General features: G+C 52.4%; 1 protein-coding gene across 3 annotated transcripts in view; it reads right to left on the reverse strand.

Moving 5' to 3' along the window:
* The window catches only part of LOC135889192 (opioid-binding protein/cell adhesion molecule), a 343,806-nt gene that overhangs the window by 34,712 nt on the left and 293,977 nt on the right, over window positions 1–15,117 (reverse strand). For all 3 annotated transcript variants that reach the window (XM_065417022.1, XM_065417020.1, XM_065417019.1), the window contains 2 exons: window positions 3,491–3,625; window positions 536–656 (listed from right to left, as the gene is read on the reverse strand). In XM_065417022.1, coding sequence (XP_065273094.1) covers window positions 536–656; window positions 3,491–3,625 — 256 coding nt within the window. The remainder of the gene's footprint in view (window positions 1–535; window positions 657–3,490; window positions 3,626–15,117) is intronic.

The raw sequence follows: 15,117 nt of genomic DNA on the forward strand, positions 1-15,117 counted from the left end.
GGCGCCCAAGTATTTAGCCTGGGTTTCAGATGGGACTGTATTTGGCGTGGTTACACCATCCCATTGAGCTGCAGCAACACTGCTATTTTTAGCGTGGTAGCTTGATCAGAGCTAGCAGGGGTATGTCTACCTGAGCGAAAAATTCCACATCCCGTTCCAGAGTAGACGTAGCCTGAGTCTCTATCTGACTTCCACATCAAGTCATTACGGTCCCAGCAGCTCACACCAGGTTAGCAATAGCACTCCCCTCCCCTCCCTGCTGAAACAGCCTCAGGGCAGACGTTCCTCCTGGTATGAGATTTGGGACCTGGATGTTTTAACTGCGGAGCCCGATGCGCCTCCCACAGGATCCTTTACTTAGAGAGACGTCTGCAGCAAGATCCCCGCCCCCCCATAGATATATTAAAATGAAGTGTAATTCTCTCTCCTTCCTGTGCTGACAGATGGCCATCCTGACCCAGGGAATTCAGCACTCCCCATACTTGCCAAGAACGCAGCCTGGGATCTGCCAGGCCCTGGCAGCCTGTTCAGGTACCTGGTTTCTTCTTTAAACCACTGAAATTCTGCGACAGGGACGGCAGAGGCCTCGCAGCGCAAGATTCCCTTCTGGCCCACCGAGGCGCCGGTGTTCTTGGCGTTGGAGATGTACGGTGGGTCTGCAGAGCAAAGGGACGTTATTATACCAGACTGCAGCCGGGAGGGGCTCCGGATCACGAGCACAGGCTCGGCTCAGAGAGACGTGGGGAGCGGTGAGGAGATGTGGAGCCGCGTCGTTATGAGGCTGGTTGGAACCCAGTCCAGGTTGTGCCCTCCTGGGATGGCAGGGGGGGGGGCAAAGATCCACCCCCAGGAGAGGCAGCGTTAGGCACTGCCTTCATATAAGGGACACACAATTGGCTGCCATTGCTTTGCTCAGCATCTTTCCCCTTCCCTTCTCAACCCCCTCCCCCCCCCCCCCCGCGAGCCATCTCCTTTCTCTCCTCCCACCCTTCATCTGCCCCCTTTGGCCTGTGCTCTCCCCCATTTACCTCTGGAGCTGTCCTTTCCCACGTGGGGTGGGGACACAGAACCTCGAATTGTGTTTGGGCAGGGTGGAAATAGGGCTGGTAGCAAGAGGGAAAAGCCATGTGGGAGCAGGGACAAAAGGAGCCACCCCTCCCTTGAGCCCAGCTGGCGGTGGGAGAGGTGGACCGGTAGCTAGCACAGCTTAGATAGCTGAGGTGGTATGGCTGGCAGCAAGTAGGCCCCATCCAGCACGGGGGGACAGAGCCGGAGAAGAGCCTGGGACAATCCCAGCGCAACGTGGTCACCCCTCCCCACAAAAATGGCCAATATCTGGCCAACATGGGACAGTCGAGAGGGTCGGCATGTAAGGGCTGTTCGTCGGCCAGCACGAAATGAGATGTCCTAGCAGGGCAGAGGGCCACATAGTGACCTCCCCCACCATGACCAACACTCATTGGAGCCCGTGTGAGCAATCTCAGTAAAGAAGCCAAAGGCGGAACCGGCCAGGGAGACCAAAGTCTGCTCTCGCCCCCTCAACACTGGAGCACATTGGTAGGACAACGTAGATGAGACTTGGACCATTGCTACCCATGCCCCATCTCTTGCTCTGGGGACAGAGAGAAAGATTCAGGCCCAGGGTAGCCAACTCAGCACTAGGTCATTCAGAAAAGTGTCAGTTCAGATACACATTAAACCTCTGGTCCTCCCCAGACCGCATGACTGTGGGAAACACACATTTCACAAGGGAGCTACCACATGCACAGGATGGAAACAAGGAGCCTGCAGAATGAGAAAAGATGCTCCATTGTAGGGTGCTGTCCCTGATGTCCCTAATCCCACCTTGGGATGCGGTTTGGATGAGTCCCCTAAATAGGGACGCTTTGAAGGCACAAGGCTCTACCCTTCCTTAAGGACTACTCTGACTCATAACCATGTAATTCAGGCTTACTTTAAAGCTCTTCTAATCTGATTGGGAAAGTTCCCTGCATCTTTTAAACCCATTCTGTTGTGCCGAGAAATTTACAAACAGGTCAACACCGCTGTAGGACCTAGACAAAAAGACTCGTTTGGAGAGATGAGCCAAAGCCAGAACAATGTCTGCAAAGTCTTGCCTCTCCCCTGCACCTGGAAGGGTCGCTATAAAGCGTAACCCTGAGCCAAACCAATCCTGGTTTTGCGTGCTCAAAGAATAGACCGACTGCTCCAGTTTCACCCATCTCTGCTAAACCCACTTCTCCTTGTGTCAGGTGTGAAGAGGATTACAACAGTGGAACCCTGATTGAAAAGAAAAGAGCACCAGGTACCAGAGAAGTAGATGCAGCCCTTCATCCCTAAAATACTCAGGTTTTTTTAAGCTTCCCAGAGGCGCAAAAGAATCCGAGTCACCCCTGAAATGCCGACAAGCTTTGTCACTCCAGCTTTTCTGCCTTGGCACGTCATCTGAAGTCTTTAAATCGTCTGGGCTCTAAATTCCTAACCATGCTTCTAAAGAACAAATTGTCCTAAGTCGTAAATGCTTTAAGCTTAATGAAATGTATATATGTGATTTTCTTATAGCAATTTAGTGGATATAAAAGCTCTACAAGCTCCTTCCTAAAGGGAAAGATATTTAATGTGCTCTGTGTGTGGTGAGCCACTAGAGATTTTTTTCCCCCTGAATTGCTCCTCAGGAAAAAGGTATTACCATTTATGTTCCAGCTATAAATAGTCTTTAAGGGATGCTGACGTAGATGTTATCTGCTTTACTTTTTTTCAGGAGTTGATGGTTATAGTTCAGCTGTTCTAACACACACGCAAACCCCAGCCAGCACTGGGATACTAGGATCTCAGCTCTGTATCCCCATCGTCTTGTGCCTTTCATCATCTCCTACGCCCCTGCAAAGCGGTGAAGAATCAAGGCCCTCAGATCCCAACACCGGCGGGTAGGGAAAGGAAAGTCACGCTTTGGGAGCACCCGTCCCCACTCGGGGTACGTCAGCACTCTGAGCCGGGGGCACAATTCCCAGCCGAAGGAGACATAGCTGTACTAGCTCTGATCCAGCCAGCATGCTAAAAATAGGGTACGGCCATGTTGGTGGGAGTGGCGGGAGAGGCTAGCCACGCTGAGTACGTGCCTAGGATGGGATCATACTCCGGCAGCTAGCCCCTCCCACCATTTGGACTGCTGTGGCTACACTTTATTACTAGCATGCTAGCTCAACTGGAGCTGGTATGGGCATGTCTCCCCGAGCTGGGAATTACACCTTCAGCTTGAGGTGTAGACGTCCCCTTCGAAAGCATGGCAATGGGGCATGGTATACAGAACAGAACAGAATAGGCAGTGGTGGAACTGTAAGCCGACTACATTACGGCCCCCGGTGTTCAGGCTGGGTAAAAGCCAAAATGATCTCCGTGTAAAGCCCCCACAACTAGCCTGAGCCTGGTGTTGTCTGAAGCCAGGAGGCAGGGTCGGGGAGTGTGTCATGCTGAGTCGTGCCCTACTTACAGTTTACGGTGACTTTTACTCTCCGGATGTCTGGAGCCGCCACGTCATTGACAGCGCTGCACTCGTACTCCCCGGACTGATCCCGGGTGATCCCAGAGATCTCCAAGTACTCGTCTTCGCTCACAAAGCCCCGGCCTGCAAGGGAGAAGGCGCAAGTGGAAAGATCAACCCACCAGCCTGCCACCTCCACTCCCGTTGGTCACTGGGAGTAAAATCTGATGGTCTGACGGAATGGCGACCTACAGGCCTGATCCTGATTGGTTACATTGGGGGTAAATCTGAGGGTTTCAGGGGGGTTAACTCAGAATCAGACTCTCTGCAATACTCACAGGACCCCAGGGGCCATATCTCACTGCAGCTGTAAAAGAGGTGAAATCCTGGTGGTCCCTCATTTTAAAACATTATTGCCTACATAAGAACCCTGGGACCGATTCTCCTCCAGCTCTGGCTCCAGCAGGATATACGGGTGCTGAATGAGCTGCAAGGGGCCAAAGAACAACTCCTCCAGGTTGCAGCAGTGCCAGGGCCAATGTAAGCATGTCAGGGGCTCGACTGGGGTCGCATTTGGGTTAGGCAGGGGAGCAGCCACAGTGCTTTGGGCTACAGCTATTCTGGGCCAGTGCATGGACTACAGGCAGCTCTGGGAAGGCTACAACCCCAGGAGCTGCTCAAATTTATCCTAGGGGACATGTTCCCAAAGCAGTGCAGAGTCAAAGCCAACCCCTTCCCCCTGGGCTGCGCCGTCCATGCCGCATACGTCATGAGCTGCAGCGCAGAATCTATCCCACATTGTAAAATAATCCTAATCTGTTTTACTGACAATGCCACTGATTATTGTACCTGAAATACATGCAAAGAGCTCCTCGGCTTGTTGCCATTTATGCGGTTTGCTCACTGTTCTGCATTTCAATCCGCTGGGGCAGAACTGGTCAGTATCACTTCCCATGGTCATTCATCAGCACCCTGCTGTTGCGTTTGGGTTCCCAGTGTTGCACGGGGCAGGTGTCTCTCCCCCATCAAAAACCCCACCATTTCCATTGTTTTGGGGGCTGCGGACTAAATTATTATTAACAAATGGTCCCTTGGCGAACAAATGGGACTGGGAGTCAGGTCTCCTGGGTTCTATTCCCAGCTCTGCCATCCAGATATTGTGTTGGCCAGTCACGTTCCGTGCCTCAGTCTCCCCATCTGTAAAATGGGGATAGTGATACTTCCCGGCCTCCCAGGGATGCTCAGAGGTTTAATTTGGGACGTCTGGAAAGGATGGCAAATACAAGAGCTTATTCTTGGCTGGCAATGTGGGGATGTTTACAGGTCACTCTCCAAACAAGGAGAGGAGGATGTATTTCATTGCAGTGGCGACATGAGTTACCTGCAGCATTCCTAGCATGAAAATGTAGCACAGTATCATTACAACAAATTGCCAGAGAACAGCAAATGCCAGTCACTATATGACAATTATCACTATTGTACTCCAGCCCTCTCTGTGGAAGCTAAAGGTTGCTGCTATATTCGTGTGGTTATTCTTATTACTCAGGGTCCCGTTGTGCAAGGTGCTGTACAAACACAGAGAAGTAGACAGGCCCTGCCCTGAAGCGCTTACAGGGTAAATACATTTTGGGTTATAACAGCTGCAGTGTTGCTACAAAGATCCTGAATTCTAGTCAGCAGGTCTCAGAGTTGAAGAGTATCTTTGCCAGTGACGTGGTCACTGAGAGACACAAGAGAATCAGACTGTGATGTCCCGACAGTGCAGTTCATGGCAGCATGTGACCGTGACCAAATGGCATCCCCTACCTGGGGCTCACCCTACAAGTCAACATCAGGAGGTAACACCCCGATTAGCTTGGGGCTTTCTGCTCCCTCTCTCCTCCTCCCCACTCATTCTGTCTGCAGAGGTGGAATGGAGCAGCTGCTTCTTCCCTCTCCCCCAGCATCCCTCTCCCGCTGATCTAGAAGCAACAGCAACTCCTTGTCCATTTGCTCAATGATGTCCAGGCTGCTTTGCATCACATGCATCAGTTGTTCTGTTCACTCTGCCTAGAACAGGCAGGAGAAGCTCTTCTCAACCTACTGGAGCCAAGGAGAGCCATACGTTTCGAGAATCACTGTTCTAACGGCAGCTCTGCTCGGACAACAAGGATCTGAAGGCTGGATGTTGAAATGCTCCCTCTAATCCATCCTAAGAGGGTGCCTCTAAATGCGGGGTCATCTCTATACACTGAATAAATACGGCATTAGGTGGTAAAAAACAATCCCCACATTGCAGTCTAATTTGTGAACAGTGAATTTTAAAGTTCATGGACACCAGGTTAGAACCAGACAAAGCTTCTCCACTAGGAGGGTGGTGAAGCACTGGAATGGGTTACCTAGGGTGGTGGTGGAATCTCCATCCTTAGAGGTTTTTAAGGCTCAGTTTGACAAAGCCCTGGCTGGGATGATTTAGTTGGGGTTGGTCCTGCTTTGAGCAGGGGGTTGGGCTAGGTGACCTCCTGAGGTCTCTTCCAACCCTAATCTTCTATGATTCTATGATTCTCCACGTCTCTCTGCCAGGGCCCCCCAGGACTCAGCTGAAATACCCCCTGCTAATCCCAGTCATAACACACGCACATGCACAGAGCTTTACCACCGCACTTCCTTCCTGACTTGCAGACCCCGACTGCTAATTCAGTTCCGGACCTTTTCAAAGCAGCTGTGTGAAACTGGTTGGTGAGGTAGGGAAAAATGTCTGCCAGAGACTGGGAGAAGAGTCTGCTGAAATAATAGGATATCCCCAAATACTGACCAAGCCTGTCCCAGTTTAACCAGTAAGGATCAAAGCATAAGAGATCACTGCACAATCATTTTCATATGCCGGAACATTAGTCGCAAAACCACACACAAGATTCACTGCCTTTACAGCTCCAGCACCTCTTGCTGACATTAACACCAGGAATACCAAGCGTTTCAAGCCAGGAAATAACAATATTGACTGCAAAACCCTCCTTGCTTGGAAGACAGAACCATCCCCTGAGAGGGAAACTCACAGAGCGTGGGTTGTGGACGGTGTAGTGGGAAGACAAAAAATAATGATGGGGGGGGAGGGGGGAGATGAAGCGGATGAGTGACGACGACACTTTGTAAGTGAGTCTTCTTTGTAATGATCCCATAATCCTGGGGTCATTATGGACCCGGCCTATCCGCCCGGTGATCTCTATAAAAGATGATTGGGAGCGAAAGAAAATAGATTCGACGAGCCGGTGACAGAAATACATAAATAACCAAGGTGATTTCTTTCTGTGGAGAAGGGGCCTCGGGAAGAGATAAGCCCAGCTCGCTACATTAGAGAGATAAGGATCTACAAGGATACAAATGGGCGCGCTCAGACGGAGGCTGCGTGACAGACACGGGGCCATCAATCATGGAGTGGGGGGGTCGCACCGGAGCCGGCCGGCGCGCGCCGGGTCACGCGCCGTGCCGCCCGCGTCTGGCTGGATGACAAATATGCTGGGGGGGGGGTGTCTCTCAGGGACGGGCTGAACTGGGATGTGCTGCTTGGTGCCTCACAGACTGACTGATGCGAGGCAGGGCCCCAGCCTCCCTTAGGATAAATAAAGGTCACTGGTGCCTAGCGCTGCTCATTGGTCTCCTTTCATCAGTACTAAATCCACTAGGCTCTAGCTGGTCTAACGCCTCCCTCCAGCTACCCCCTCCACTCCCATGCAGACACCTGTTCAGGGGAGCTGACCTGAGGGGTGCAAGTTTCTCTTCCTATCTCACCTAAGTGATGCCCTCTAAGGTGTCTCCTTGAACCACTTGAGGCCCTTCAGTAAGGGGGTCTCCGAGATGAAGCCTGACCCAGAAGCATGGCGGGAAAAGGGAAGCACAGAGCCTGCTGGCTGCAGCCTTCCCTTAGACCCTAAGAATGTCCATACTGGGTCAGACCAACGGTCCATATAGCTCGGTATCCTGTCTTCCGACAGTGGCCAGTGCCAGCAGTGTCAAAGCGAATGACCAGAACAGGGCAATCATCAAGCACAGAAGAGGGCAATTATCAAGCGATCCATCCCCTGCTGTCCAGGCCCAGCATCTGGCATTACTGGGGCCTCTCGCCCAGATACGCACTGTTCTGGAGAGCCCGGGTCATTGTCATCCTGAGTTTAGCGCCGACAACAGCCTGCGCTTCTGCTGCTAGAGTACCTGATGCGATGTGGGAGGCAGGACTACAGAGGCCTAAAAGGGGGCACAGTGGTGGAGAGAGATGCAGTGAAGTGAGGAGGGGAAGGCAGGGGTTGTGGGGGGGGGAAGGAGGGGCGAGAGGGATGTTGCGGGGGGAGCTCTCCAAGCTACCAGCCTTCTGCCCCCAGCCATTTGGGAATCTAATTGCAGCAATGGAGGAGCGGATTCCCCTCGCTAATTAAGTGCGGGGACGGGCACTGCAGTGCATTTCATCCCTGTCGGGCGCCGGAGACGCCGCCACGCCGGAGTTAATGAAAAGTGTGATAAACCCACTGTTTCATTTCGCCTTAATTAATCCCAGTGATTGGATTGTGCTGAAGTCAGCCTGGTTTGGAGAAAGCGCCCCGGGGTCAGCATCCTGCTGGCTGGCGGAGCGAGGAGGTGGCTCTTTGTCTGGGGTGTGGGATGAGCGTGAGCATCTCTGACTGCAGCAGCTATGACTGGGCTCTGCAGGGCTCCCCTCCCTCCTGCTCACTAACTCCCCCTCCCCCCCCCCCGCAACCTCCTGCTGCTGCCCAGGTGCATGGTAACCCTAAGGCCAATGTATGACTGTGATGGGAGCTGTTACTCTGGGGAGGAGGAGGAGATTCGGGCACAGAACACGCACGACCCCGCCCTCCTTAGAAGAAACGTGGAGGTGAACAGTCACAGTCCGGGAGGGGACAGGAACTTCCATTCTCATGGAGAACCCAGTGCAGGGGATCAAGCTCAGGAGCTCCAGCCATGTGGCATGGGGGGAGAGGAGAGAGACGATCTCTCCAGCCCTGTGGCAAGGGGTGGGGTGAGGAGAGAGACGATCTCTCCAGCCCTGTGGCAAGGGGTGGGGTGAGGAGAGAGACGATCTCTCCAGCCCTGTGGCAAGGGGTGGGGTGAGGAGCGGGAAGGTCCCAGTAACTTATTTAGATTGCAGCTCTTTGCGTCAGGAACCACCTTTTTGTTCTGTTTGTACAGCACCTAGCACAACGGGGTCCTGGTCCGATACAAACGGTAATAGCAATGCATAAAATGCACGGTAGGTTGAAAGCAACACCTTCAACTCCACCGGGCGGCAGCAGCAACGCAGATCCAGTAGGTGCTTTAAAAATGGGCATGTCCTTAATAGAGGGAGGTTCATATTCCATTAATTGAAGAGTGCCCCTAGAGCTTTCCAGCGGGTAGAACACAGGACTGTGTCTAAGGGCTCCTGGGTTCTAGTTCCAGCCCTCTCCGACTTGTGTGGGCTTAGGTAAGTGGCTTGACCTCTCTGGAGACAGCTCCTTCCTCAGGGGTACTACTAGTGCTCTAATTCATACGCGTGGGGTGGGAATTCAATAAAGCCCTGTGAGAGGCTAGCATGCAACGGGCAACATAATTGCAAAGTCCTCTTGGCAAGGCAGCCCCAGTGCTGCAGATTAATTACATCTGTATGACCTTTCCAGCCAGCCAGATGGAAACAGGATACAGCTAAAGATACTGGAAGCCCTGAATCAACACAGTGAGAGAAAGGCAGGGGCAGCCCAGCTGGGGGAGATGAATATCTTGACTGATATGCCCAGATGGAACAGGGTCTTTGGAGACCCAGAAGGTCAGCTGGTTCTGGCTGGGCAGTGAATGATGCAGAAAGGCTGCTAGGGGGAGCCTCCGGTTTCCGAAAGCCTTAGGTTATTATGCTAGGAGTCACTATTGAAAGTGGCAGCTCTACTGCCTACAACCCATCCCCCTGTCCTTATAACACTAACCAAAACGGACGGGGCTAAATTCCCCCTCGTTAGACCAACTCCACTGAAGCAACATCAGTACAAGCAAAGGAGGATTTTGCCCACCAAGACTCAACCAGCCTTCCCTGAGACTCAAGTAAAGCCTCCGATAGATTCTTCTGTGGCCAGTTCTGCTTAGTTGGTCCAAAGTCTGTGTCCAGTCTATGGAAACGATCTTGCCGGGACATTATCACACAGCAGTTTGTAAACAGGAAGAGGAGAAGGCACATGCTCTGCTCAGTGAGAGATAGGTGGGCAAGGAGAACAAGGGAGTTAGGGTATGTTTCTGCCGTTGCTGGAATGGAATGGGATACGTCATAATTTGAGAGGGCACTGGACTCCAATTCCTTATCTGAGCATCCCAAACTTCAGAGCAGTTTGGATCTGCACCAGAATCCAAACTGCACTGCTGGCTGGCTCTCCATGATGGACCAATCCAAAATCCTGTCTCCAAGGAGCCCTGGACCTTGGGCAGGGCCGGCTCTGGCTTTTTTGCCGCCCCAGGCAAAAAAGCCTCCGGCCGCCCCCCCCCCCCCGCGGGGGGTGGGGGGGGAGGGAGGGCGGCCGGAGCCCCGGGGGGAGGGCGGCGAGCCCCGGCGGGGGCTCCGCTCTCCCCCCGGCGGCCAGAGTGCCGGAGGCAGGGCGGCGAGAGGGCGGCGAGCCCCAGCAGGGGCTCGCCGCTCTCCCCCCGGCGGCCGGGGGGAGGGCGCAGGGGGGGAGGGCAGCCAGAGCGCCGGGGGGAGGGCGGCGAGCCCGGCTGTGGCCCCGCTCTCCCCGGCGGCCGGAGTGCCGCGCCGCCCCTCTCCAGGTGCCGCCCCAAGCACAAGCTTGGTGGGCTGGTGCCTGGAGCCGGCCCTGACCTTGGGGGAAGTTTGGATCCAGATCTGGAATTTGCAGCTTGTGACCCTTCTCTGCTCTAAAGTTTTGGAACATGCACAACATCATCAGAAAACTCGGTAGGATAACAACGGATCCATGCGCTGCACAGGCAGATGATTACTGTGGAAATCACGGACACTGATGCGTATCTTCTTCATTTCTAGAAACACAGGCCTTGAACACTGGAGCTAAAAGAGAACTCCCTTAACAGGAATCTGTAGTAATAGGTCCCTTCTCCTCTCTGTGAGGCAGTCACTAAAAAGGCAATATCACAAACCCATGCAAAGCCAGTATGATAGTTAACGCAGGGCATTACAAGAGAGAGCAAAGTACACTGCTCGGTCCAGAATATACTCTTTCTTCTCTAGATGAGTCCTTGCTGCTTCCCTTTTGGAATCATCAACAGCTGCTTTATCCAGCACATCTGGCTAAGATCAGGTTCTCTCGCTCCAAACTCCAAGACAGTCCTAGCATGTCCTCCAGCGCTGAGTGCATCCATCTCCTTCTCCCTCATCCTACAGGTTTTTTATTGGAGACACTTTGACATGGCAGGATTATCTGTCTGTGCATAGCCCTAGCGGTATGATAATGATGCTAATTAACAGCATTCGTTAATATCTTTAAATTACCTGTATTAGCTCCCAGGCAAAACACCCACTAACAGCGGCGGCAGCGTTGGCAGATTTGCATCAGCAAGTGACATGATGTTCATTTCATTGTTCAATAGAACACTCCAGAGCGATCGTGTCACCAAAGGACAGCATGATCCACAGGAGACTGGCCTGGTCCCGGAACCAGGGCTGCTCGTCTCCGCAAAGGGGCCCTGCTTTTGGAGGGTGCCTTTTTATTTACCCATTGCCCTGATACCTCTCCGGTGCCAGCAGTGAGTAAAGCAGCTGGGAAAGGACTCAGCCCCATGGGGCTGATGAGCTCATAGGAAAGGATGGACAGGGCTGGCTGGAACTGGCCATGAGCAGGATGGTGCTGTGCAAGCTTCCCTGACCCAACCCTTTGCCAATATCACTCCCGCCTCATTCCTGAACTACAGCTACCTCTGACCTCATTGTCCCAGTCCTGAGCTCTCTCCCCGTAGCCTGTTTTTCCTGGCATGTTTGCAGACCCCTCTCCTGTTCCTCCAAGCTCATCTCATTCCTAACCTTCAGCCTCGCCCCGATGCTCTAAGTCTTGAGTCCTCACGCCACTCTACTTATTACTGAGATCCTGATCGGCACCCCTCACCCTTTGCCATTCCAGCCCTGTCCCTCACACAGTGTTATGCACGCAGTTCAATCCTGAACGGCAGTTCTCCACCTATTCCAAGTCCTGGTAGTCAAACAAGTGGCAAAGGAGACAGAACAGAAAGAGAGAGTCAAGGGGTGAAAGGTGGCCAGGAGGAAAAGTCTGGGAGCTGACTTCTGATTTTTCTGCATCAGCTTCCATTTTGGGGATTCCCGCTAGCAGCAGGCACCAACCCTCCCCGCAGATCTGGGGCTTTCTGCATGGCATGTCTCAGTCATGGTCGTAGATCAGGAGCTTCGAAGGTTGAGCTCTTCAGCTCCCAGCCCCTGCTGCAGGTCGCCCGCCTGCCTGCCTCTGCAGGGCTTCTGTGGCTCGGCCCGCCAGCCGGGTCCCACAGTGCAAACCACCCCTTCCGGGGGGCAACAGATTTAGAAGAAGCTCCTTGTGCCCTTCAGGGACAATTATAAACCAAAGAGTTTCTTCCCCTTCGGTGCTAAATTCCCTCTCTGGAACTGAATCATCCAAACTCCTGCCACTGGCTACAGCCAGTGATAGGCCCTGGCCCAGCCTGGTTCCTTTGGCTGTAGCCTAGGCAGCATCCCTCCTCACTCCTCTGGCTCCACCCAGGAACTGCTCTTGCTAGCAGCAGGCAGCTCCTTTTATTCCGGCCTGCTGGGCCTTGACTGGCTGTTGCTGGACTCCACCCCTCCCCCTTTCTAGCTCCTGGAGGACCAGATCTCAATGGCTCCTCCCAAAATGACTGCAGCCGGGATGGCGCTCTAGGCAAGCTTGCACGTCTAATACTTGATGCTCTTTTCCTGTCAGGGAGCAGTTTGGGGGGGCAGGGTTTAGCAGAGCAGCAGGGCCTCCAATGGGGGGATGGGCGGGCGATGAAGACCTGGTACACTCCATCACAAGGAATCTTCCTGGAGTGGTACCCTGATTGCCTATATAGGAGAGGACACCTTGATATGAGAATAGCACACAAATGATACCCAGCCCCCGCACAGGTACACAAGGAGACCCCACCCCTTACTGCCCCAGCATAGGGGCAGGGCACAATATGGTGCTTGCAACGTGTGTAACAGCGTCAGTACGGTCCAGCGGATATGGGCTGGGACTCAGGTGACCTGTGTTTTATGCTTGGCTTTATCACAGGCCTGTTCCATGACCTTGGGCACATTATGGCCCCTGTTGGTGCCTCAGTTTCCCCATCTGTAAACTGGGGATAACAGCACTGCTCTCTTTTGTAAAGCTCTTTGAGATCCATAGATGAAAAGCGCGATGCAAGAACCATTATTGACCTCCAGGAAGTGCTGTGCTTTCTGACAGAGCACACGCTGGGCTGTGGCAGCTGTACCCTGCCCACCCTAGGCACCCCAGCCCACATTCAATTTCTCACCCAGGAGTCAGCTAATGGTTCTGCTCTCCCAAAATCCTTTGCAAACAAGCCTACTGGTCTCCGGTTAGGAAGAAGATAGGCAGGCGCAGAGCAGCCTGCTTTAACAAATCAGAAAGCAATTCATTTTCAGAAGAAAACAAGTGATATTTACATTATTAAATCACAATTACAAAGCAAATCAGCTGCAGAAGAAGGGAGCCCATTTTCATCAATTATTACTGAACTGAACATAATTTTTCAATCAGAGGCGGATTGTAAATGGAGGCCTTGATGCAGCCAGAACTCTTTTATCATCATATTTACTAATCAGGTATTAACTTCTTGGAATTACCAATGACATTGTGAAAAGGAAGCAGGGGGTGGAGGGGTGAGGGAGGAAAAAAAAAAGAAGGATGCACTTGTGCTAATTACAGAAAGTGAAATTAGGCATTGTGAGCAATTCATTGATAGGACAATGAAACGCCGTCTCGCGGGCTGGAATTAAATGGGCTTTGAGTTCCCTCCAGCAGGTTTTCCTTCAGGAAAATCAATTGTTTCTAGTTTGTTCAAAATTATGATGGTGTGGGGGTGAGGGAGGTACAAAGTCATCCCTTTGCCGAAATACAACAGTGGTGGACCCAGTAGGAAGTGAGAGAGGAGAGACAAGTTTAGCGGCAGAAGAAAGACTGGAGAGGGACACAAGTAAGATAGATGTATTCATGCTCGAGTCACAACCATTCCACATGGCTGCAGTATGCATTTAGAGAAGAAAGATAGTGCCGTGGGCTAAGACTCAGGAGAGTGAGGTTCAGTTCCCAGCTATGCCACACACTGCATCACTTTCGGCACATCACTTAATCTACGTCTCAGCTCCCCATCTGTCAGATAGGGCTATTAATACGCCCTTGCTCCCACCTTCTCTCTTGTCTGTTTTGATTATGAGATCTTGGGGGCAGGGGACTCTGGTCTTAACAGGGGCCCCGGGCACTAATGTAACCTGTAATAAGATGCCAGGATTGTCACTCAGAAGCCCAAGATGCCTGGTGGTGAGTCGTTGTGAAGCAATGGAAGCAGCTGCAAGCATGGCTGAGAGCTCTTTGTTCAGACTATCTCCAGGTTCAATCATCCCTGGGCTTTGTGGTCTGTTACCGTCCAGTTTTTAAGTTCTCAGCCACTCTGACTTCACCAGTTACTCCCACGCATGCTACAGCTAAAGTAAGGCATACATCTATGCCGTGCCATTGTGAGATTGGCGGTAACTCAGCCAATCACGACCCTTAATTTGCATGCTACAATGTCATTGGTTGTATGAGGGAGACTGCACAGACGGTGGATTATTTGGCCCACGTGCCACTCCCACACAAAGAGCTTTCCAGCTTCTAGTACAGAGGAGACGGAATCATTTTAGGAGCGCAAAACCCAGGTCGGGATGAGGCCAAAGGAGATGGAAAGTTTAGCTTTGCACTCCGCCAATCTTGGGGCCATTGTGTATGTAGCCCGTCCCCAGGCATAAACTGAAGAAGCCAAAGGGCTGCTCTTCTTTACACTGGCACCAAGAAGTTAATGCCAGAGTTTTGACAAAGCGTTGACACACCCTGTCCATGCTGGTAGCAGGGGATAGTGTGGGATGGGTCCGGCGATGCCACCTCTCAGGTGAGATTCTCCCACTGGCGCAGCACACGCCACACCGGAAGGTCGGCACTGTTGGTTTGGTGGAGCCTTTAGCCCATGCACAATGCAGCTGCGAGCCAGGTCTGGGGCATAGGCTGACGCGATTTGTGCTTGCAGTGGGGCAGTGGAGGTGGTTACGTCATATTCCCACTTTGCGCTGCTGACAGCTGAAATGTTGAGACCAAGAAATAACTGGATACATTTCTCTAAATGGAGCCGTTGTCCTGATTCTCTGGCTTTACCTACGCAGAGGTGCAATGCAGAGAACAGAACTCAGGACAATCGAGCCTCAATCCACTGAGCTAAAGGAGCAATATCTCCCATTCAGCAGATACAGCAAATTGATATATACCTGTGAGTAGACATTCCATCCAGGAGGGGGCAGCAGCAGGTAGCACTGTCTTAAGCTCTGCATCAGTTTTAAGAACAGAGGTGAGCCTGTGCTTTGATTCAGGGCATTTATGGCGAAGGGATATAAAGGCTATTACCCTGCACTTATAGGT

The sequence above is a fragment of the Emys orbicularis genome, chromosome 15 (genome assembly GCF_028017835.1).
Source record: "Emys orbicularis isolate rEmyOrb1 chromosome 15, rEmyOrb1.hap1, whole genome shotgun sequence".
Lineage (NCBI taxonomy): Eukaryota > Metazoa > Chordata > Testudines > Emydidae > Emys > Emys orbicularis.